General features: G+C 44.1%; 2 protein-coding genes across 2 annotated transcripts; both read right to left on the reverse strand.

Annotated features, from left to right (window-relative positions):
* Positions 1-10,095: 10,095 nt before the first annotated feature.
* On the reverse strand, positions 10,096-10,558 carry LOC125522042. The gene has a single exon (XM_048687110.1). It carries the CDS (start codon positions 10,528-10,530, stop codon positions 10,099-10,101), a length of 432 nt encoding a protein of 143 aa, XP_048543067.1. The 5' UTR covers positions 10,531-10,558; the 3' UTR covers positions 10,096-10,098.
* A 418-nt stretch (positions 10,559-10,976) lies between these two features.
* Positions 10,977-25,212, reverse strand: LOC125518070 (disease resistance protein RGA5-like). The gene is made up of 6 exons (XM_048683022.1): positions 24,655-25,212; positions 24,287-24,603; positions 21,812-23,975; positions 21,213-21,701; positions 20,921-21,112; positions 10,977-11,027 (listed from the first exon to the last, which is right to left on the reverse strand). The coding sequence occupies exons 1-6, from the start codon at positions 25,210-25,212 to the stop codon at positions 10,977-10,979; spliced, it is 3,771 nt and encodes a 1,256-aa protein (XP_048538979.1).
* Positions 25,213-25,582: the final 370 nt, after the last annotated feature.

Below are 25,582 nucleotides of genomic sequence, written 5' to 3' on the forward strand. Positions count from 1 at the left end.
AAATGATAACCTGGACAGGTCAAACCTTGTTGATTTGAAGAAGGAAGCGTTGAGTGTCTCCAAGATGATGAGTACTTTAAAAATCACCAAGATTAATAGGAAGGCGAATATGGTGGCGCTTGAGATTGCAAAATTTAGTTTTATAAATAGGTCTGATGGTATTCTTATTAATAGTGTTCCGCCCTGCGTGGCAAGAGCTGTAACGAATGATTGTACGAACATTTGTGTCAATTAATTAATATATGGGTGGGGTTTTTTTTCAAAAAAAAAAACAAAATGAGTGTAGTTCTATCCAAAAAAAAACAAATCATCAATTATATCCATATAAGTATGCCATGTTGATTCGAAGTGGTAACCTCAAGAAGATATGATATTACGTAGCTAATTGAATTGAGGACCGAGGAACAGAGAGAATAAAGAAAACACTAGACATTACATTGGTCCACGTGGCCTAAATAATCTGCTATGTTGGTTATATGATGGGTCCTAATTATGATAGTAGATATTACATTGGAATTTAAAGCTATGCATGTATTAGTAGCCAAATCACCCTTGACGGAAATCAAACTGTGGCAATCTTTATTGCATGAAGTAAATGCAATACCATCGTTGCTGATGACAACAATTAACCAACTATTCAAATAGATCTATTTTATCCAGAATATGAGAATCAATAATACTATTAGATAGGCATAAAACAACATCCATGGATGTTTTTTTCCCGAGAGTAAGAACAAAACAAATGTTACTTATATGGCAAGGCATAATTTATTCTCTTAAGTTCTTTTAAATAATCCACTTGATGACCCTTTGCATTTTTTTTCTCAAAAATGAAGAAATATATGTATGAATTCGATATGGGTGTTAAAATAGTAGTGCTTTGAACTATGTACCAAAAATGATTCTATCGAGCTAAGTAACGTGTTTCATTCGAATTGAATTAAAAAAGATAGATGAATATATTCGAATAAGAATTACCACTAAAGGACAAATTATTAAAAAAACAAGCATGCCAATATGTAATAAATCTATGCGCATGAATGCACGAGCCACCACACTGCTAATGATGAGGTGCACGGAGGAAGAAAAAACCAAGTTCGGATGTAAGACATTCATATTTGGATTTATTTCTTTATTGACGTTTATAAAATACCAACATTTTGTATAGTATATTCATATGAAAATAATGACCAAGATTTTGAGTTGGAGACCCAATCAAAACTTAAAGTAGCATGTGTTGATACATTTTTAAATTCTAGCCGCGCAAATGCGCGGGTCACTCTACTAGTTCATATAGAAAAGGTAAAAATTCCATAAAACTCCAATATGGGCCATGAGTCAAGCCATCGCTGCTACAAGGAAAAATACCACTACTAGGAAAAGGCAAGCTAGTGGCGCACCGATTTTGCCTTCTAATGGCGCACTACTGGTGCGCCACTGGCATCACGCCATTAGAATTAAATTCTAATGGTGCACGTCTGGTGCGCCACTAGTATCTGGTGTTCTAATGGCGCACCGCCTAGTGCGCCATTAGTATAGCCTTCAGTGCGCCATTAGAATGTCTCCCAGGGGCCATATGTACCCATGTGCTTTGGAATTCTAATGGCGCACCAGTGGGTGATGCGCCATTAGTGTGATTATCACGGTGCGCCATTAGTGTCTTGTGTGGTGCGCAACTAGTATGAATATTAGGGATTTTTTTTCATTTCTGATATTTTCACAGGTTACAAAATATATTATTGGACAGAATATAGACAGCAGCACACAACAACAGCAGATTCATCGAATACAATAGAAGATTAGTCTCCGAATACAATTCATCATATTAGTCTCGGAATTCAAAAGACCGAACAAAGATAGAACATTACAAGTCTCGAGACCGCGAGTAGCGAGTTTGTCTTCACATTACAAGTCGATATCGATCATCTAAACTACCATCACATAGAAGAGAGCTGCGGTCATCATGATGAGCATCATCGCGATGAAACTGGTCTTCATCCGGTTCCTCCAACGCTCCCTCCTCTCTCCCGCTAGATAGCGGGCGTATCTAGATTCCGCCTCCGCCCTAGTGGTGTACCCTTTGTAACTGTTACTGCTGAAACAGTGAACCTGTCTCCGACACTCCTCCCAGTCGTCGTAGACTCTGGGAACCTTACCCTTGTACACGACATACGACGGCATCTCTATGCACAAGCCAAACAACAGACAATACATAAGCAATATATAAGTATGCAACAAAAGGATTGGAAGAGAAAAGCAAGACATTAATAGCACAATTCATGGTCCTACTAATAAATAGCATCGATTACATCTAAGTTGAACGACTGTCCAAACCAAAGAGACATACAATTCATTAAAGTTTAATTACAACATGAGCCAATCAATGTTTCAGAACTACACATAGCATCACTACTTTCGACTCGACTCATGGGACCGGAGCGTGGATGAAGCCGCTGTCTGTCGTGATGGTCATGAAATCGCGGGCGTTGTCAGCCTGCATTTGTAGCGTTGTGTCTATCTCACTGTTGGACGGTTCATTTCTGAGATAGAACTGCCCCGAGGTATGAAGGACATCTTGATGGATGATTTCCGCCAAGTCCGACTGGATGCGAAAGAATTCTTGTCTGATGTCCGCGTCCTGGATTGCCGACAAGCTCGCGGCCCAATCATTGAGATTATCTGGTAGCAGAAGGTGATGATGGTATCCTTCTGACCGCCAGGCGGCTGCTTGATGCAGGAGAACGTCATCAAGAACTTTCTTGATATTTGTGTAGTCCATCTTGGAGTCACGGTTCGGGTCCAAATACGTGGCCATGGAATATTTCGGGCTTAAGAGGATGAGTGTGCAATGTGTGTCACTGCACAGAACACGGAATGTTAGAAAAAAAAGAACGATCGAAATCTAAGAAATCATATGTTACGGGGCGGATGATCCTGATGTGATCCTGATGTACTTTTTCTACTACAATTCTCTCCAGGTAGCAAAATGCATGAGACTTTGGTGATGAAGAGGCAGATGGTGAAGATACAATGCAAAATCTGGTGCCATTTTGGTGCCATTTTGGCTGATGGTGAAGATACAATGCATTAAAACTCTGGTGCCATTTTGGCTGATACTTTGGTGCCATTTTGGTGGCATTTTTTGCTGTTTTGGCTGATGTTGTTTTGGTGCTGTTTTGGTGCCGTTTTGGATGGCTGCAGTGACTGTTTTGGTGCCATTTTTGATCTCTTAATATGGTTGCAGTGATCATTAATTTTAGAGCAGAATATGGCTGTTATTTTTTTGTTTTGTTTCAGAAACAGGAGAAACCAAAGGGCCCACGTCTCCCCTCCAGGGTTTTCAAGGGCCAAAGGGCAGGATGTTTGAGTTTTCGAGGCAACTCCCCACGTCTCCCCTCCACTGGCAACTCCTCACGTCTCCCCTCCACTGGCAACTCCCCACGACACAGGTAACTCCCCTCCTATTCCATTGCCGCCCCATCTTCCTCCCTCTGCCTCCCTCTGCCTCCACCATCGTTGGCCAGGAGGGAAATGGCAGAGGAATCGTGGAGCAACTCCCCTCCGTCTGCCAAGAGAATGGCGGAGGCATCGTGGAGCAACTCCCCTCCGTCTGCCAAGCATCACCGTGGTGAGGCGTCTGGGAAGGAGCCGCTGTTGGTCGACGACGACGTTCCGGTCCCCGGGCAAAAGCAGGACTACACCGTGCCACTCATGGTTGATATCCACCTGAAGAAGGAGAAGCTGGATGTCGTATGCACTAGCAATCCAGACGAAGCCGACAAGAGGATCCGCGAGATCAAAAGGAGGCTCAACGGCATGCTTTCTCGGTCGATCGGCGTTGATGTCGAGTATATCAGGGAAGACGAACCTCCGCAAATGGCTGCAGTTCTGCAATTATGCGTGGAGGATCTCGTCCTGGTATACCACATCACCGCGGCAACCAAATAGTAAAGTTTTTGTCTAATTAGTAGTTTCTGAAGTTTTTGAAGTAGATGCAATAGTTCTGAAGTTCTGAAGTAGATGCAATGCTAGTTCTGAAGTTCTGAAGTTTCTGTCTAATTAGTAGTTTCTGAAGTTTCTGAAGTTTCTGAAGTAGATGCAATAGTTCTGAAGTTCTGAAGTAGATGCAATACTAGTTCTGAAGTTCTGAAGTTCTGAAGTAGATGCAATACTAGTTCTGAAGTTTCTGTCTAATTAGTAGTTTCTGAAGTTTTTGAAGTAGATGAACTTGATGCACCAGATTAATTTGATGCAGGCCCAAGGAACTCCGCCCGCTCCTGCAGGAGAAGAAGCTGTACACCTTTGTTGGCTTCTCCATTGGAGCTGACAAGGAGAAGCCGAATGAAGTTGTCTGGTTTGGAGATCAACCCCGACAAGTACGTCGACATGCAGCGCAAATGGAGAGTTCCAAACAATGGAAAGAAGTGGCAGTCTTTGGCTGAGTTTGCAGCCAGCCTCATCCACCCATCCTACAAGGAAATGAAGCAGAAGATCAACAAGAAATTGGACCACAAACTATGGGAGGACAGCCCACTGCCAAACAACCTCATCGAGTATGCAACGAAAGATGCGTACGTCACCTACAAGGCATGGAAGAAAATCGAAACCATCAAAGAAGGTTTGAAGCAATGGCAAGAGGCGGGGGATCATTGGGATGACCCCTACTACTGGGGATATTGAGTTGTTTGTGGTATTATGTGTCTCAGTTTGTAGTTATGTGGTTGAACAAGTTTGCTTTTGTTATGTTGAACAACTTTGCTTTTGTAATGATGAACAAGTTTGCTTTTGTTATGTTGAACAAGTTTGCTTTTGTAATGATGAACAAGTTTGCTTTTGTTATGTAGTTATGTGATTGTTATGATGCTGGTGCAGAACACTTATGGTTGTGATGTGATGCAAAATCCTTCAAGTTTTGGTGATCATTTAGTTCAAGTTTTGGAGATCAGATCATACAAGAATGTTGTCTAGAAGTTTTTGTGATCATTTAGTAGTTTTTTTAAACTGAAGATGCTATTTTAACTGAATTTTGCTTCAACTGAACCCATTTCATTGTGAGCAAAAAAATATGCGCCAGCGGGGACTCGAACCCACGACCATGTGCTTGTTTCACTATGTTTCACTATGTTTCATTTAGGTTCTCATCGACACCGAGGCACCCTATAGAAGCCAGGTTTCTCATTTAGGTTTGTCGACGTCGAGGCACCTAAATGCTAAGTTAAGTTTTCATCATTTAGGGTTTATCGATGCGAGGCACCTAGGTGGGCCTAATCACTTGGCACTAATTACTTGGCTCTATTGCCACTATTGCAGCAAGAATGGCGGGGCAGTTGATCTACTTAACTAAGTACTAAGATACCTCGCCCATGCATTAGTCGCAAGTACCCCATATGTCCTATTTTTAGCAAGTCATGCTAAAATTCACGGAAAAATTCAGCATGACCCTTTTGCTGAAAAATAGGACATATGGAGTACCGAATTTGCGGAATGGAAGTTAATCGACATTCCGGCAAACTCAAGGGCCTCTCGGGGTACAGCCAGCATCACAAGTTCAATTCAAGTAGTACAGCGAACATCACAAGTAGTACCAATGAACATATAGTCCAGCACATTCTGAATTTGTTTGTCAATTGTTAGTAAGCATCACCCGCCACAATGTGCATCCCTTGATTCCCTTCTCACCAGCAAACCACACTAATGCTAGTTCTGAAGTTTCTGTCTAATTAGTAGTTTCTGAAGTTTTTGAAGTTTCTGAAGTAGATGCAATAGTTCTGAAGTTCTGAAGTAGATGCAATACTAGTTCTGAAGTTCTGAAGTTCTGAAGTAGATGCAATACTAGTTCTGAAGTTCTAAAGTTCTGAAGTAGATGCAATACTAGTTTTGAAGTTTCTGTCTAATTAGTAGTTTCTGAACTTTTTGAAGTAGATGAATTTGATGCACCAGATTAATTTGATGCAGGCCCAAGGAACTCCGCCCGCTCCTGCAGGAGAAGAAGCTGTACACCTTTGTTGGCTTCTCCATTGGAGCTGACAAAGAGAAGCCGAATGAAGTTGTCTGGTTTGGAGATCAACCCGAACAAGTACCGTCGACATGCAGCGCAAATGGAGAGTTCCAAACAATGGAAAGAAGTGGCAGTCTTTGGCTGAGTTTGCAGCCAGCCTCATCCACCAATCCTACAAGGAAATGAAGTAGAAGATCAACAAGAAATTGGACCACAAACTATGGGGGGACAGCCCACTGCCAAAAAACCTCATCGAGTACGCAGCGAAAGATGCGTATGTCACCTACGTGGCATGGAAGAAAATCGAAGCCATCAAAGAAGGTTTGAAGCAATGGCAAGAGGCGGAGGATCATTGGGACGACCCCTACTACTAGGGATATTGAGTTGTTTGTGGTATTATGTGTCTTAGTTTGTAGTTATGTGGTTGAACAAGTTTGCTTTTGTTATGTTGAACAACTTTTCTTTTGTAATGATGAACAAGTTTGCTTTTGTTATGTTGAACAAGTTTGCTTTTGTAATGATGAACAAGTTTGCTTTTGTTATGTAGTTATGTGATTGTTATGATGCTGGTGCAGAACACTTGTGGTTGTGATGTGATGCAAAATCCTTCAAGTTTTGGTGATCATTTAGTTCAAGTTTTGGTCAGATCATACAGAATGTTGTCTAGAAGTTTTTGTGATCATTTAGTAGTTTTTTTGAACTGAAGATGCTATTTTAACTGAATTTTGCTTCAACTGAACCCATTTCATTGTGAGCAAAAAAATATGCGCCAGCGGGGACTCGAACCCACGACCGTGCGCTTGTTTCACTATGTTTCATTTAGGTTCTCATCGACACCAAGGCACCCTATAGAAGCCAAGGTTTCATCATTTAGGGTTTGTCGATGCCGAGGCACCCTAAATGCTAGGTTAAGTTTTCATTATTTAGGGTTTATCGATGCCGAGGCACCCTAGGTTGGGCCTAATCACTTGGCACTAATCACTTGGCTCTATTGCCACATATGCAGCAAGAACGGCGGGGCAGTTGATCCTACTTAACTAAGTACTAAGATACCCCGGCCCATGCATTAGTCGCAAGTACCCCATATGTCCTATTTTTAGCAAAGTCATGCTAAAATTCACGAAATTTTTTAGCATGATCTTTGCTGAAAATAGGACATATGGAGTACCCGAATTTGCCGGAACGGAAGTTAATCGACATTCCGGCAAACTCAAGGGCCTCTCGGGGTACAGCAGCAGCATCACAAGTTCACAAAATTCCCAAGTAGTACAGCAGCAGCATCACAAGTAGTACCAATGAACATATAGTCCAGCACATTCTGAATTTGTTTGTCAAAGTGTTAGTAAGTATCACCCCCACAATGTGCATCCCTTGATTCCCTTCTCACCAGCAAACCACACTAATGGTCTAACTAGTGTACTTAATTCATTCACCATGATCACATTTTCTTTTCTTTATACAGAAGCCTTTCACTATAACTGTCTGATCCTAGCAAAGACATGCATGACACATAACCACTCCCACAAAACCTGCAGAAGTGGAATAACTGAAAAAGCTGAAGTTCTCAGCATGAAGAATCACACAACACAGCACCTACATTATGATGATACATTATCAACTGCAGACCTGAATGCATCCAATTCGGCCTTTCCCAAGCAGTGATGGTAACTAAAAGTATAACAACTAAAAAGGCTGCTCTACTGTATGTGTCCAATAGTGCCATCATAACAGAACTTGGAAAACTTTTCCCAAGGAATGAGAGAAACTGAAAGTAGCAAGTAAAAACTCTGCTCATCATAACATAGCTTGGAAAATTTATAGGTCAGATTACACAAAAGTACTGATGCAAGTAGTACAGTACACAAAACTTGCAAACTTACAAGCACTACTGCAACTTAATTAAGCTACTGGAGTAAGTGAATCAACTGCACTTAATTAAGCTACTGGAGTAAGTAACTCCATGGAGTACTCACTGGAGTATGGCTAAATTTTCACGAGTACTTCTCTAGCATAAGCAACTGCTGACAACTTTCATACTCCAATGAGCAGTGGGTACACAATTCATAGTTTGTACAACACAATTCATACTTACTATTAAGTGACAGTTCTTCATACATACTCCTATATTATACAGTAGCAAGCATCACATGTTTCAGATGGTTTTCTAGCAAGTATTTTCCAGAAAAGTGGATTGGTGGCACACAATTTCTACACTCAGTCGATCTACCTAGCATTATCAGCATGTATACCATTGAGACATGAACAGAAACTGGGGTACCTGCGCTGTCCTGCGGTGGTTGAGGAGTTGGATCCGGCAGCGGAGCCCAAGGGGGGTCGTCGGAATGGCGCCTGCGGCAGCGCCGGAGACGAGGAACTGGGGAAGGGAAGGGAAATCCGGTGAGACGACAGCAGGGAGCGAACGGAAGGAGAGGAAAGGCGGATCCTTTAGTACTTGCTCGTCCGGGTCCTCGCTCGCCGCGGTCGTAGGAGAGCAGGGGCCGGTGGCGGAGGACGGCAGGGGCAGGCGGGGTGGGTGCGTCGGGTCCGCGCTCGCCGGCTGCTGCAGGGGCCGGAGGAGGCCCTCGCTCGTCGGAGGGAGGAGGAGAGGAGAGGAGCGGGCGGTGCGCGCTCGGCCGATCCCGATCGGGGGGCGCGGAGGCGGCGGGGGTGGAGTCGCCGACGGCGTGTAGGCGCGGCGGACGGAGGGGGTCGAGTGGGGGATCTGGCGAGGGAGGGAGGGAGGCCACAGTGCGAGGGGAATAGGTGGAGTGGGGGAGGATTCTAATGGCGCACCCCCCCTGGTGCGCCATTAGAATTTTGTTTTAGTTACTAGCCCGACTGGTCAGGTTATATCCCACCTAACCCTATCTCCATCAGAACATGCCCACTAGCCCGACTAGTCAGCATGCAGCACACATAGTAGGAGGTCCTCGGTTCGATTCCTAGGCTCCCCAATTTTTGTTTTTATGCATTTAAAATGCTGTTTGATATTTATTTGTGTTTAAATATGTTCAATCTTGTTTAAATCATAACAGTAATGTTTTTTTTTATAAAAACAGTAATAATTTTTTAAAAAATATCATCAAATTTATTATTTGAAAATATTTATGAATATGAAAAAATATCATCAAATTTATTATTTGAAAATATCATGCGTTCATGGGTCGGCGGCGGCGGCCCGTGGAGCGGGGGAGGGTGCGGTGGGTCGTCGTCGGCGGTGGAGTAGGGGAGGGTGCGGGGGGTCGGCGGCGGCGGCCGGTGGAGCGGGGGAGATGGTGTGGGGCCGGGTGCTCGGCGACGAGGGGGACCGGATATAAAAAAAAATAAAAAAGCTATATATTCTAATGGCACACCGTGGCACAGTGCGCCATTATTGGTTTAAACTAGTAATGCGCACTATGCCACGGTGCGCCATTAGTACTTTTGCAAAAAAAATAAAAAAACAACAGTAGTGGCGCACTGTGTGGCCGGTGCGCCATTACTATTTAGCACTAGTAATGGCGCACCACGCCATGATGCGCCATTAGTATGTTTGAAAAAATAATAATGAAAAACTTTGTTACTAGTGGCGCATCTTATGCCAGGTGCGCCATTAGTGTCTTCCACTCTAATGACGCACCAGCACATGGTGCGCCACTGCTATATAATAGTGGCGCACCACATGACAGGTGCGCCATTAGTGTCTATTCCATCTATAACCCTTTTCCTAGTAATGTACATGGCTAATAGTGATTTGGTGAAGTTAAAACATTATATCCACTTTGCTTGAACAAGTTGCAAATCCCGCCTTGCGCATTTCTCATTGCACCCTACGAGTCTGCACCATCCAAGTGACTTAACTTTTACTTTTTCATCCCCGTCAACAAACTCATAGCTGAAACAAACAAACAAACAAAAACCTCATAGCGACTAATTACTTGCCATTAAAACAAGAAGCAGATAGAGCTCCGGATCCAGTTAGTTACCAAAATGTGATGATTTGATGAGCTCGCCTCTGCTCCGGCGATTGGCACACCAAGAAGAAAAACAAAGATAGTATATCTTTACACCATTTTTTTGATTGGTTTGGGGTTTGGATCGGAGGAGGTGGGTGGGATTATTCATGGATGCCGGCCGAAGGCATGGTGGATCTTCTTGATGAAATCCTCGGACCGCTCGCTCAACTCCGCTGCACCGATCGACGGCTCATGGGCCCTCGGCCGCGGCACCGGAGGGGAGGTGGAGGATGAGGCTGGCGCTGTCACGCGATGCTTCTGCATGATGGCGTTCCACGTCACATCCAGGTCGTCGTTGCGGCCGCTGCCGTCATTGTTGGCATCGTCGAAGTATTTGGCTGTGCCCATGGTGGCCGGAGGTGGAGGGCCTGGAGGCAGCGAGAGCCCCGGCTGGAGGACTGCGTGTTGCCGTGCCGGCGTCGGAGGAGGATCAAGCAATTCCTTTTCAATCTCGTGCTGTTTTTGCAGAGTATTGTGTTCTTGTGCCACCACCTCCATCGATCTCCCTATTTGTACATCTTGCACTCCCTCTGCCATCTCGTGTTGTTTTTCCAGGGTACAGTGTTCTTGCACTTTTTTTTTTGAACCGGGCTTATACCCCTTTCCATTGCAAAGAACGGAAATACAACCAGTTCAGACTAGAATAACAGGAGGAGGGAAAGAGGTATAGCGAGTTCTAGCACTACCAGGAAACCCACCATACCCGCTCGCCGTCGAAACGAGTATCATGGGGCGAAAACCTGGATAGCACAAAATAACGTCTAACCTATTACATTCTCAAAAGATCAGGCCAAAGTATATCAGGACATAGATGCACGAAACTTGGGGAGGGGGGGGGGGGGGGGGGGGGGGGGGTGGAGCAGTGTTGAGATCGCGCGTCCGTCATCTCCTCATCCAGCGTATCTCCAGAGAGCATCAGGCACCTTGGATTGGTTGCTTGACAGCACCACACATCTTCATCAGCTGCATCGCCCCGGCCCTGATCATCTCAGCCCCAGCACGAAGATCCTTGGCGTCCTCTCCTTGTTGAAGCCCTGTCCAATAGAGTAGAAAGGAACAAAGAGAAAACACAATCTCAAAAGGAGTATTGATTTGTTTCTTTTCAAAAGTAGCTCGATTGCGTGCCAGCCAACTGGCCCAACACACGGCCGCCAAACCCACTGTATAAAACTTTTGCTTCCCAGAAAGGAATTTGTGGCACCAAACGAAGTATTGCCAGTAGTCCGATGGGCATCTATCAGTGCCAAGAGCTACTCCAATGGATCGCCATATAATTCTGGCCACCGAGCAAGTAAAGAACAAGTGCTGCACTATTTCCACCTGTTTGCAAAAAGAGCAACAGGGATTTCCTGTCCATTTTCTTTTGCTCATCACTTGTCTAGTAAAAACTGCGTCTTGCGACATTTGCCACATAAAGATCTTGATTTTAAGAGGGATTTTGGATTTCCAAATCCATCTATAATGGCACCCGCTCAGGGGTTTCTCCAGCATCTTGTACACCGACTTAGTGGTGAACTTGCCATTCTGGTTGAGTCCCCAGAAGATACGATCATCCCTCTCAGTAAGGTTAATTTTACTGACTACCCCACGCATATCTTCCCATTGTTTGAGCAAATCAGGGGTAAGCCTACGTCTGAACATAGAAGCGTCATTAAGCCCATCTTTTTTGTCCAGGGTGCTTGTTGGGTGGTTACAGATTTCAAACAGGCGCGGATATTGATTTTGAAATGGGGTCAGCCCATTTATAGGATCTTTCCAAAGCCTAATCAAGTTCCCAGCACCAATTTCAATTTTCCTTCCCATCATATAAATGTCTTTAATCTTGAGCAGAGCTTTCCAACAAGGTGAATCGGAGAATTTGGGAGAAACTTCAGCAACAGAAGTGTTGCGAAGATATCTGGCCCGGATTATATCCTGCCATAGTCCGTTTTGCGTCTCTAGTTTCCACCACCATTTAACCATGAGACTAATGTTTTGCTTTCTAAGATCTTTTATACCCAAACCCCCTTTGTCTTTGGATCTACATATCTTTGTCTTTGTCTTTGTCAGTGTTCTTGCTCTTGTGTCAACACCTCCATCGATCTCTCTATTTCTCCATCCTGCACTTGATTTCTTGCTTGTGTTTGACTCATTGGAGTGGAAGGAGCTTGATCAAGCAATTCCTCTTGAATCTCTTGTTGTTTTTCCAGAGTTAAGTGTCCATGTTCATGTGTTAGGACCTCCACCGATCCTTCTATTTGTTCACCCTGAACTCCATCTCTTGTTTGCGTTTGTGTGCTTGAGGTGGAAAGAAGATCGGGAAGAGGGTCAAGCAATCTATCTATTTATTATTATTATTTAATTAAAAAGAAGTCAAATAAGAAACAACGTTCTTCCACATAAACTAAGAAAATATAAACCGTTGATCAGTAATTTTTAGGTTAAGATTTAAAGATATTACGTTACACACCTAAAGTGATATGTGGAACCTGACACGTACACAGGTGCGTGATAAGAAGTTGGAAACATGAATAAAAAGTTGGAAAGAAGAGACCGGATTTTTTACGGAAACAATAACACCCACACGTGTGGGCGTTTGCATCTCGCCCACACGCGTGGATCCGCGTCCGTTTGTGGGTGCACGAATCTTGGTATGATTGTGGTGCCATGTAGGACTGGGCTGGTGTGTGGGCATTCATCCGGTCACCCACACATCCGTTTCACCACACGGAGGGGCCGGTGCGTGGGCGTTTAGCAGTTCGCTCACACGCCTGTTTTCACTCACGCACAAGGGCTGGTGTGTGGGCATTTGCCATCTCGCCGACACGCTCGTCTCCTTTCCCACACCCAAGGTACTAGTTGCCATGCGTTTTGCAGTGTACATGGCAACTGCCCTAGTGTAGCAGATGACAACTCTCTCTTTTTTTGGACCCGAATATGTCAGTTGCCATGTGTTTTGCAGGGTACACGGCAACTGCCCTAGTGTTCTTGTAAGCAGATGACAACTCTCTCTTTTATCCGAACATGTTATTTTGTCATGTCTCTTTGTAGCACTACACGTCAACTGCCTAGTGTTAGTAGGTGGCAACTCCTAAGGTTTTCAAATCATGGCAACTGTAGTAAACCAGACCATACATGGTAACTGCTTAGTGTTAGTAGGTGGCAACCTCTAAAGTTTTCAAATCATGGCAACTATAGTAAACCAGACCATACATGGCAACAGCTGTAGTTGTTCAAAATGGTCACGTAAAGAAAAATTGACAGGTTTAGATTAAATTATATTGATCATCAATTTTTGATACTAACAGGTGTGGGAAGCCAGCTGCTCTTCCATCTTTAGACCTGACCGGTGTGCATGCGTGCGTGCTACATGTGTTGCTGAACTACAGGTCTACAGCTGCATGCATGCTCCACCGTGTGATGACATCCTAATTGTTGTTCGCCCTAATCGTCTTTGGCAGTGCCATGTGCGGACCGTTGCTTCTGCATGTGCTTCCCGCGGCAAGGACGACGGGGAGGAGGAGGTGGGCAAGAAGGGAAGGCCAAGGGCAAAACTCACGAGGAGCAGCCGTGCGTCGTCGATTGCTTCAGGTCAGACTTACTAATTCACGTTGTGGCGTGTCTTGCGTTTCACGTATTGGTCTTCTATCTGCCGGCCAGTCAATTAATTGTTAAACAAATTTTGATACAGGCATGTCCACATGTGCTATAATTTATTATATTTTTTACATCCTTCATGTTAAGAAGAGAACTAACAAGACAATTTACTTGGTTTTGTGTATTATTGTTCATGGGGCATATGATATTTTTCTCTCGTTCCAACGCACGTGCATGTTTGCTAGTAAGACCTATTTGACATGTCTTACATCCAAGGCATGCCTTTTCTGCAAACAAAGTCTATTCGAGAGGCAGTCAGACATAGACGTATTTTTTTGTGATAAAAGACATAAACGTCTCACCCGCACCAAAAAAGGCAGAAACATATGTTTGCCATTATCAAGTACTACAACAACCTAGAAGGAAGAAGCCGAGCATTCCACAAAAAAAAGTGTCCATGCAGAATACTACGTCCGATGATCTCTACTTCTAATGGACGAGTTGGTTGAATAGTCCCACCACTTTCATCTGGTTTTTTTTCGTCTGGTTTTTTTTCGTCTGGTTTTTCTTCGTCCCACCTCCCACCACCCCCCTCCCACCGGCTTTCCTCTTTCCTCGTCTGGCCGGCAATACTCAACATATTTATGGTAATCAATCACAATTAATCCACGCATGGTAAGGCTATAAACTCAGAATTCTCAAATATGATAATTATAGTAATAAATCAATCCAGGTATGGTAAGGTCATAACTCAGGAAATTTCTAATATGGTAATTATTCTCTTCACTCCGTACGCACAATTGTTAGGAAAGAAAAAACACACGTGATGCCGCCGCCGTCCCTCCTCCTGATAGCAGCAGCAGCGGGGGAGAGACACGCGGCGCAGCAGTGGGATGACGGCGGCAATCAGCAGGTGGCCGGATGGAAGTCGCGGGAATGTCTCATCTAATCTCCGTGTCGTCCTCAACAGCAGAGATTCCCACGCCATCACTTCTTGTTTCTCGCTCACCCATCTTTTTTCTAGATCAAAATCAAGATATAGAGCGGCTGACCAGGGGCGATGTTGGTGGGGCATTTGATGTGTGTGACGGGCTGGCGGCATGGTTGGAGAACGAAGAGGAGCGCCATGGTGGTGGAGGGTCGTGAGTGATGACCAAGAGCTGGGGAGGCTGCTGGTGCGTTGGGGACATGGTCGGCCGCCTCCTCTAACACTCTAGCAGAGTCAGATGGCGTTCAGATGATCAGATCATGCCCTGGTAGGCGAGCTAGCAGTCAGCGGCCGAAGTTGCGGTCGACTTCACTAGGCTTGAGCCGAAGGACACGATCAATTTCGTGCTACGCCTGCAGCTAGATGTGCGCCGCGTGCAAGATTATGCGATACTGGTGCGTCCCCTCTCCTCCTCCATGTTGCTTGCTTGGTATATATGGCATAGCTATGAGCGTGTCTTGCACTGTCACCAAGTTCCTGCGGACATCAAACAACGAGAAGGTTGTTTTACAAGAGGTTTATGCCTGGTTTGATCAGAAAAAAACTGGTGTTCATCTTTACTGTATATTTATTTTTGGCACACAGATTTTGTTCTCGGAGCATATATATAGGACCTCTCGGCCAGGTCAGACATCCATTGAACTTACTCCAGCATCTCTATCAGTTTCCGAATCATGACCAAATCATGGTGCTCCCACTATTCTCACCTGACGTGTTACATAAATGTTTTTTTGCAGTAGTCCAGGGTTGAAGGCAATTAAGGATGTTATTTAGGTTCCTCTACAGATTCCTCCCTATATTAATTATTTCTCATGTGCTTGCATCGTGGTGTTTAGGTTGGTTTGTAGGAGGAGATACATAGAGTTGCTCTGTTGTATTTGGTCTGCCAAGGTGTGCTACTTTGTCATCATTAAGTTTTTCATGTGGTCTGATTGCTAAAAATTTCTGTACGGAAGGAATGCTTAAGCAAAATAGACTATAGAAGTACTGATGATGGTCTGATTGATAATATCTTCTGTACCCAAGGAATACTTAAGCAAAATAGACTATAGAAGTACTGACGGAATGATGTTCTTTGTGCTCTCATAGCTTTTGCTGCAAACGTAAATTTTCTTAATCTGCATCTATTTTTGTGCTCTCATTTGGAAGGTTTATGCGTTAGTACTATTGCGGATTCTTTAACCTTTTCATGTCTGATGGCATGAGCTTATCTATAGTAGGTGCATGCAAAGGAACTTAACAAGAGAACAATAGTCTTTTGAACAAGGCTAATTTGTTACCTTTAAATATCAGGTCCACACACCACACACACACTGTAAGAGAGAGAGAGAGAGAGAAGAGAGGGAGAGAGAAAGAGAGAGAGAGAGAGAGAGAGATTTATATGTATCTTTTGCAGGATTGACAGCACATGATGAGAAGAAGACATGGTTTACCACTACAGAGGATCGGATAGCGTCTTCGTGGATTCAGATAAGAATAACATTGTAAAAGGGCAAGGTATCATGTACAATCAAGCATTGCAAAGGACTAGCTGCTGCCTTGTTTAATTTTTTTAGGATTGCCCAAAATTTCCTTACAAGAATTTTGAGAAGTTTGGCCATCAGTTCTACTGCTTGGTCATTTTATATATCATGTTGCAGTCTTTCTTTTAATAAAAGGTAATATTAACACCATCCATGTACTACTATTGTGTTTGCGGTCTGATACATGGTGACTAATTTTCATATACATTATGTTTCATATTATCAATGAATATGTTTATTTTTTATGCATGTACTCTACAACTGGGTTATTATATGTGTGCTATTTTGTTTTTCTTTTCACTTCATTACCATATTTGAGCTGAGAGTTTATAATTATTGCAAGTATGTTGAGAGTGTGCTATAAACTAAGGGCAATCCTAAATGGATATGTCCAGTTCGACATGGCATTGCATTGCAGTATCCACAGAACTAAGAAAGGACTGCTCCAACTGGCAATGAGTATTGGAAGGTATAAATACTACATAACATATGGTTTCAGAAGTATAATAACAAGCTCATATGGTTTGTGAAGTAGAAACCATATACACCATTTGATGTTTGAAGTGGAAATGTATCCATGATAGTTAGTTGTTGTTGTCAACGATAATAATTGGAAGAAAATTAATAAAGCCATTTTCATTGAAGAATAATTGGGGGGTAGCACCCCACCGGTTGTTATATTACTTGCAGGACGAGATATTTTCATCGAACAGATAAAAACAGAGAGATAAAGAGCTAAAAAAAATATGGGGGAAAATATGGGGGGCTGGTCAGCATGCTAGGTCAGAGAAAAGCGAAAAACCGTATAAATAAGTCCCAAGGAGTGTGATACATTATGTAGAACATAATATTTGTTCTCCCTGAAACCTTTCCTGGGCTCCATAAAAAAAATTGTGCTCATGCTTGTGCAGATTCTAAAATTTTGATTAGTTGTTCGGGCATTTGGAGTTCACAGTTATCTAAGTTTCTCTTATGTGTGTTTTCAAATAATTTGGTACTTTAGAGTCTTGCTATTATATTATCTTTGAATCTACTTAGAATATATTAGTACTATGATATAGTGAAGTAGTCTTGCAACCACTTAATTTCAATCGGGTAAAAAAAAGACAATTTATTTCAGCCATAAGTAGAACACCCGAGCTAATCGATACACCGTTTAGAAAATTGATACACTATTGCAGGGAGAGGAGCGCACGCAGCAGTGGTCGAGGGCTGAGCGCGTGTCGACATCGTCCGTGGCCGCTGTTGGTTGGTGAAGGAGGCATGCATTAGGTGGTGCAAGGGCGTGCTGGTGATGGAGTCGCGCATCATGTGGTTGGGCGACTAATGCTCGGGAACTGCCGCCCAGGCTGACGTGGGAGGCGCGGTAACTCAAGGAGGAAGATGTAGTCATGTGGAGGGAGTGACGACGGAGGGCCTTCGATGGCCGGACGAGACCCTACATCATAATCAAGGAGGACCCTACATCTAAAGGAAACAGGGCAGTCTACTCCCTCCGTTCCTAAATATTTGTCTTTTTAAAGATTCCACTATAGACTAGATACGAATATATATAGATTGGTTGCAAAAGTGATCAAATATAATAATCAACGCAAACACATTGGTTCTGTAATTAAATTCCTAAGATCTTATAATTCTGAATCAGATTGGTTGATTATACAATCAATTCACATTATTTGGTGTAGCATGTTGTTTAGCATTTTAGATTTCCATCCTTTTTAGTAATGAAATAATAACGAAATCATATTAGTGGATCTGTAAAAGTGTATCATATTAGTTTGACGAGGGTATCTAGCAAGGCAATTCTTGTATGACGAGAATAATGAAAAACCAAGCGGCAAAAGAAGATAAATGAGGAAAGAAGAGATAATTTTTCCCTCCAGGGTGGGGCTGTAAGGAATCTGTGGCTCGGGTAAACAAAAACATCTTGGTAGCCATATAGAAAGAAATGGTTGGAAATTGGGATAAACATGTTTGTTGGACATGACACATTCATGAAACATAAAACCATCTAATTAGTCCCTCTCAGTTTTTACTTTGTTATATTCCATTCCATTTTCGATCTCCTTCCCTCAATCCTCCCGATTCAGTTTTTTCTTTCCAAACCTGACTCGATCTAGATCTCGAGGGGTTGCATCCTGTCTATCTCGTCCCATCTTGTTGCCAGGCATGAAAGAGAGGAGGGAGAGCAGAGGAGCACGGTGGCCTCTGGTCGTTGCCCAGGAAAAGGTAAAGGCCGTGGCACGACTGCCCGTCGCGATGCCGTTGTTGCTTGCGTGCTTGTTTCCCTCCCTACACCCCCATGTCCAACTCAATGTTCGGCTGCCACAACGCCATAGATGACCAAGTCTGGGGCGCGCCCTCTTGTGAATGACCAACTGAGGGCCAAAGGTGGGGAAGGCTTCGATAGTATTGATGTGTGTTAGCTGATTGTCAAGAAAAAGATGTGAGTTAGTTGAGACGGCATTATTCTTGGTTATTTTACCTCCGTGGGTAGCATCTTAAAATTTACCAAAAGCCCGTCGCAACGCACGGCGTTCTACTAGTGTTATCTAGGATTCCAAAAAACATGATGTTATCTAGGAATGTAGCAAATTAATCAATCTGACATGCACGTACATGCAAAGGATGGATTTTTATTTTTTATAAAGATAAGCGTGAGACAACGTGCGAGTAGTACCTGCACATGGACGTAGATGCAAATGATGAGATTTAGACCATTTCCATATACCACGTGATGCTCCAAAACACAAGCATGTATGACAGGGGCGTGCTACGCGTCCGCCGGCTGATCTTTTAAAAAGATCAGCTGGGTCACGAGCCATTAGATTTACCGCATCGGCCGAACGCGTCTTCACTACCGCAACATAGGTCTTGTTGCGGAATTATTTCTGCAACATAGGTCTTGTTGCGGAATTATTTCTACAACATAGATTTTGTTGCAGATTTTTTTACATCAACAATATTGTTGCATTCTTTTGCAACTATGGTTTTGTTGCATTTTTTTTGCAACCGAGGTCTTGTTACACAAAATCTTCATAAGAAGAGTCTTGTTGTAAAACATAGACCTATCGTAAAACATTGCAACACCGTATATGTTTCAGAAGCATAGCTCGTGTTGCAAAACTGAGTACAAGGAAGAATAGTATGCGAGCCCTCAATTGAACGCGTGTCACACAAGGAAAGTGGCGGACGCGGCCGCTGTAATCCGCCAGGTGATGGTAAGTGTTTCCCTATCATAAAGCCCAGGCTAACAAAAAAAGGGCAAAAGAATTGACGATCTCAGTTTTCATGGGATCAAATTTTGTTGGTGCTATATACTAAAAAAATGTGCTAAACTATGTTCTACAATACAACGAGCTTATAACTTTATAACTGAAGTTATTGGAGAATATTATTGTAATCTTATATTACATTATTAGAGCGCCATAATCTGGAAGATGTAACAGATCTTAATAAATAACACACATGAGTTTCTTCTAGGTACCAACTTATTGCATGAGGTCATTGGTACAGGAGGTACTAGAAATTACGAGAGAGATGCATTGTTGCATAAGTAAACCGGCGATTACCGTCGGAAGTGACAGCATAGTGGTACATTGAAAAAAAATTGAAGAGTGCATGCATATATATGGAGCAGGCACAAAACATGCAAGCATGATATATGGAAATAAATAATGTTCAGTCGATGCCGATATGATTATATGTGTGACTGAGCCCTACATCAGGGAGATAAGACAACGTTTTGATTGTCAAAGTAGAAATCTGGAGGAAACACATCATGTTTAGTTCAGATGTTCTAAAAACATATATTAAAAAACAACGTTGCAGTTTTGTATAAAGTTGAGTCACTTATTATGGGACGGAAGGAGTAGCTATGATAACAATGAATGCCAAAGAATGCCTAAGATTTTCATGAATATATGGTGGCTCAACATGGTCGCCGAAAAAGAGATATTAGATGGATAACCGGGATAGCATCTAGATGGATTACACTACACTAATAAAATGTCACAAACGTAATAGGGTCAGTGATGAGATGATTTGAAGAGAAGATGGAAATGATTTGAGTATATTCCGGCAATAATTAGTTTTCTATGTGGGAAAACGTGGCCAATACACCAGCAATTTATACATGTCATCAATGTATACTCTTGGTGGAAATTTTAAACAAATTAACTGAGAATAGATAGACATCAAGGGAAAATGCATTAGAAAAGGATGTTGGAAATAATCATCATCGCCAAATGAATTTACAAGACAGGTTGGGCACCTCTATGCCATTTATTTTTAGATCTCACACGCCAAAATATTTTTTGAAAACATTAAATACTTAATGCAACGTTTTCCATCCATGTCTAAATCCTATATTTTAGGACATGTTATTGGCTACACTATTATCTTTTTTTAAGATATGTCAAAGCCAACTTAGTGAGTCAAATAACAGTTGAAAACAAGAGAAGCAAGAGTAAATATCTAGCCGCGCAAATGCGCGGGTCACTCTGCTAGTTCCTCCTGAATCTTGTGTTGTTTGAGCAGTGTCATGTGTTGTTGTTCTTGTGTCAGCGCCTCCCTTGATCTCTCGGTTCCTCCATTCTGCCCTGCGTCTCTGGTTTGTGTTTTTGTACTTGGAGTGGAAATAAGGAGATCAGCAAAGAGGATCAATCAATTCCACTTGTGTCTCGTGTTGTTTTCTCATAATCCGGTGTTCTTGTTCTTGCTCCATCGATCTTTCCATTTGTTCACCTGATTTCATAGAACCGTCGCCATTGATTACAGATGGAGTACGTTGACAAACGGAATCAAAAAAATATACGGAGTAATTTAATTGATGACCTACCAACGAGCGGTGCGGCCGAAAAGAAGAATGCTGGAGCTGCGGGAGAGAGGCGTTGGCGACGGTGCTGGCCTGCGCGCGCACGAGCGCCTGCATGCTCCGCAGCGTGGCGGCCGCCTGCTTTCGCACGAGGTAGCCGCGCACCAGCGCTTGCAGGTTCACCACCGCCTTGAGCGCTCGCATCGCCTTCCTAGCCTGCAAAACAGCGCGAGATTTCGTCATGGCAAGAACACGGAGGAGATCAAGGGTTTGCAGTAGATGGCAAATGGTCTTGCTGATTCTGATTGATGCTTACCAAGAAGCCTCGGAATGCCGCCTGGATCCGGACCGCCGCGGCCGACGGTCCGTGGTGCTCGCCGGCGTCGGCGGCGCGGCCCTTGTTCGTGAGACGCACGATCTCGGCGGCGGCTTGGGCCGCAGCCACGGCCGCGTCGGCCGCTGCTGCGGTGGCCGCCGCCACGGCGATGGCGTGCTTGTTCTGTTCCCGCTCCGTCTCGTCGTACAGCGACCTGAGCCAAGCCACCTCAGCCGCCCTCGCGATCGCCGCGTTGCCCCCGTGCGCCGACGTAGCCGCAGCAGCGGCAGCGGCCTCCGCCGAGTCCCGCGACGACCTGCCGAAGCGCCACCACTTGGCATTGTTTGGCGGAAGTATCGGCTTCTGGTCCTTGCTCTGCTCCTTCTTACCGCTGCCGCCGCCTCGGAAGCCCCGGATCCACCGCGCCGCCTTTCCCATCGCCGGACCTGAGGACTCCGGCCGGTGAGAGGTGGCGGTGGGCAGGGCTTGCTGGTGAACCAAGAGAGCAGTGGGAACCGTGAGTGAGCTACTCTAGTAGAAAAAGAAGGGGAGGTTTGAATAAGAGAGGGAAACCGAAGGGAGCAATGGTTCTAACGTACTCCATCCCTTGTTTGTGTTGGTGTGCTTGGAGTGCAAGGAAGTTCAGGAACAGGATCAAGAGTCCAGTGTTCCTGTTCTTGTGTCAGCACTTCAACTAATCTATCTCTTCCTTCATCCTGCTCTCCATATCTCATTTGTGTTGGTGTGCTTGGAGTGGAAATAAGAAATTCAGGAAGAGGACCAAGCAGTTCCTCTTGTATCTTGTCCTGCTCTTCCAGAGTCCAGTGTTCTTGTTCTTGTGTGAAGGAACCGAATAAAATCTGATCTACACATTGTACTCTGACTATAGGAGTGCATGGATGATTGGCAATGGCACCACTTAATTTCGACTCAGCGTACCTTTTATCGGATTCATCAGCACCAGTGCCCCAAACTTCTGCAGTGATCTCTCTAAGTTCTATCAGGTACTCTAAACCAGGAACTACCTCGGGGTATTGCTCCATCCTATTAGCATTGAATGCTAGCTTGAGCTCCCGGACACTAGGCATTGCCCCTTTCAGAAATGCCATGCATGGGGCAGCACATGCGAACTTGAAGTATTTGAGCACCGAGAATCCCTCATTATCAAAGACGACCTTTCCTACAGGGGCAGTGCAGATATACAGCGAGAGAGCCATGAGGGCAGGCAATCCTTTGAGGATATCAATGTCTTCTCTCAACAGCTTCCTAACTGCAATCTTCAAAATACAGAGATTGCCAAGTTCTTTTGTCCACTCGGGTAGGCTGGAAAAGATGCAACAGCGCCCTGACAGCTCAAGCCTCTGAAGAAGAGCCGGAGGAGAGGACAAGCTGCTCAAGACACTCACACTTGCACCACCAGCATCTTCCAGAACATCTGCATGAGAGGCTGCAGGTACTAGAGTTAAAGACTTGAGGTTGCTGAGTTTCCAGAGAATTGAACCCAAGCATTGCATATTGTTCTTCATATTATCAGGCTCTGCAATGTTAGACCAGGTGAGATGAAGGTCTTCGAGATTGTTCAGCTCGCCAAGGCTCTGTACATTCTCAACTGAGTTCTTGCTGAGATCAAAATAGCCCAGAGTGCGAAGTACTGGCAAGCAACTAATATCCGATGGCATATCATTTACTGGTGCATGCAACTCTAGTGTCTCCAAGAATTTTAACTGTCGAATCTTGTCTGGCAGATGGACAGTGATGTTGCCATCAATTTTCAGATATCTCAGCTGAAACAGTTCACCAATTCTGGTGAGGTCAAATATTTTGCTTCCATCAGCCCAGATATGAAGAAACAGCACTCGAAGAAGCTTATATTCCACAAAGGAAGGTACACAGTTCAAGAAGCCAAAAAATATAAGCGATCTAACTTGAGTCATCATAAAGTCTGCCGGCAAATTAGCACATTTTGCACCACCGAACTGGACAGACAGTCGGCGAACCTTGTCAGGAAGACCTGGAGTTGTTTGAAAACAGCTCACATTAATGATAAAATTCTCCTCCAGTGATTTGTACCTAATAAGATCTAGTACCATGTGGTGAACTGTGCATGTCAACACCACATCATTATAATTTCTGTCAACAGGTTGGATCATTCCTCTACTGACAAGCTCATCGAAATAACCCCGTGCAGTTCTCTCTCTGTCTTGCCCTTCGCCTATTAAATCTTCAGCTACCCATTGCTTCACCAAGTCTTCCTTGCTGATAGTGTCGCCCTCTGGATACATAATAAGATATAGCAAGCATGTCTTCAAATATGGTGAAAGATTATTGTAAATAATGTTCAGAACTTCTTTCAACCCTTCCGGACCAGGGCTTGTCCTCAAACTCAAAACAGAGGGTAAAGAATCTTGCACGTGCTTCCATAGATCGATGTCTAATTCACATGCCAACATGCTGGCTATATTTTCAATTGCTAATGGTAAACCTCCACATTTCCGGGTAATCTCATATGTAACTTCTTTGAAATCTGGAGGACAACCACTTTCAGACCCAAAAACTCGACCGAGGAATAACTTCCTTGATTGATCACCATCAAGAGGATTCATCTCATACATGTACTTAAGCTGATACCTACTGCATGCCAATGCTACATCCTCAATTTCTGTGGTTACTATTATTCTGCTGCAACAATCACCATCAGGAAAAGCACGGCTAATAACTTCCCATGTTGAGGAGGCCCATAAGTCATCAATTACAATCAAGTATCTGCAGAATTTTTATTCACAGTAAATATGTTTTGTCAAACTGACACAGAGAAAAAAAAACAGAAACATAACCAAGATAAATAAATAATCTAAACATAACAATTGCTGGTAAAAAAATAGAAGTGCACTATTGTTAGTAATCTTAAATAAGAAATATTATATCCTAGAATGTCTCTGACTGAAACTATTTAGCCCATTTTGTATTGCTCTAGGTTATCTATATGGTACAAATATACTTAAGTGGTGCTTAAGACATTTATCAAATATTTTCAACAATGCACCATTTGTGTAGTTAAAAGATCAAACATATACCTTCTCCATTGCAGATATTCTCTGATATGATCAATAAGGTCCTGCACGTCAGGAAAGCCATGGACGGGTGGCGCCTTAATTTGTGAGAGCATGCTGGAAAGCATCCTCCTCATGTCTGGATTTCGTGACACCCGCACGAAAGCCTGGCAGTGGAACTGTCCGCTAAAGTTACGGTAGAAGGTTCGAGCAAGTGTGGTTTTGCCAACACCTGCAGATCCAAAGATAGGTACCACCTGAACTTGTTCCTCTGCTTCTTCACTGTCAAAGGCCAGCAGATCTGCAATCACTTGGTCATCCAAAGCCATCAGTTTGACAAGCTTGTCCATGGACTCCTCAAGGTCAAGAAGTTGGGGATTGGAGTGGATGACATTGGCTTGCCCAAATTCAGGCTTGATGGTTGTTGGGCCAATGTGGAAGCTTTGGCGTCTTTGACTCGCATCCCTGGCACGAGTCCGCAGAACTGAGAAAGCTTCCCCAGCCTGGCGCCGCCGCTTCAGTTCACTGGGGATCCAGAGGATGATGGAGAGGAGAGCGCTCCTGCCGGCGCCGGCGGAGGAGCGCGGGACCTCGTTGAAGAAGTCCTCTGCGTCGTAGCGGAGTTCCCGCACCTCCTTCATCCAGCATCCGGCCGTGAAGCTGGGGTCGTCCGCCTCCGACACGACCTTGAGCTCAGTGAACAATGTCTCCAGATCTTCTTCGAGGCGCCGGACCTGGCCCTCGCTAAGCCCATCTGGGAGATTGTTCTTTGTAGCACTGAATGAATGGAGCGGCCGGTGGAGGGGGCCAAGCGAAACAGTGACAGGAAAATCCATCGCCGCCCGAGGCAATGGGACACAATCAGAATCATCCGCCGCCGCCGCCGCCTGAAGCCAAGCAGTGATATACCGGAATACCGCCTGTAGCCAAGCATTGATAAATCGGAACATCGATCTCCACATGTAGCTGAAGCAAGCACAAGATAGTTAGGTCTAGTTATGGATGAGTGACGAGGAGCCAGATTGAACATTTGAAGAGAGGGGGACTTACCAAGACTAAGATATTTCGTTTGAGGAGCACGCCGTGCAGCTCGGCTCTGCTCTGCTATGGCGGGTGCGGGGAACGGGACTCACAGATGAAAAAGAAAGACTCTTGAAGACTTAGCAAGTTCAACGCGCGGTCGGCGCTTTTGTCCGTTTGGGATTGACCGTCCGCCTTGTTGGCGTCCGCCCTGTTTATAATTTGAGTTGGCACTGCGTCCAACGCCCGCGACCCATATCATGTCCGCGCACAAAATTGAAAAGGCTCGTGGCCGTCGAT

The sequence above is a fragment of the Triticum urartu genome, chromosome 7, assembly GCF_003073215.2.
Source record: "Triticum urartu cultivar G1812 chromosome 7, Tu2.1, whole genome shotgun sequence".
Taxonomy (NCBI): domain Eukaryota; kingdom Viridiplantae; phylum Streptophyta; class Magnoliopsida; order Poales; family Poaceae; genus Triticum; species Triticum urartu.

What these genes read in the sequence shown, in the direction of transcription:
- LOC125522042 (XM_048687110.1), bottom strand. Translation starts at nt 10,530, where the DNA reads ATGGCAGAGGGAGTGCAAGATGTACAAATAGGGAGATCGATGGAGGTG.
- LOC125518070 (XM_048683022.1), bottom strand. Translation starts at nt 25,212, where the DNA reads ATGTTCCGATTTATCAATGCTTGGCTACAGGCGGTATTCCGGTATATC. An exon ending in CGGCATTCCGAGGCTTCTTG is followed by an intron (nt 21,113 to 21,212) that starts GTAAGCATCAAT and finishes GCTGTTTTGCAG; the next exon opens with GCTAGGAAGGCGATGCGAGC. An exon ending in TTCGGCCGCACCGCTCGTTG is followed by an intron (nt 11,028 to 20,920) that starts GTAGGTCATCAA and finishes TCTATTGGACAG; the next exon opens with GGCTTCAACAAGGAGAGGAC.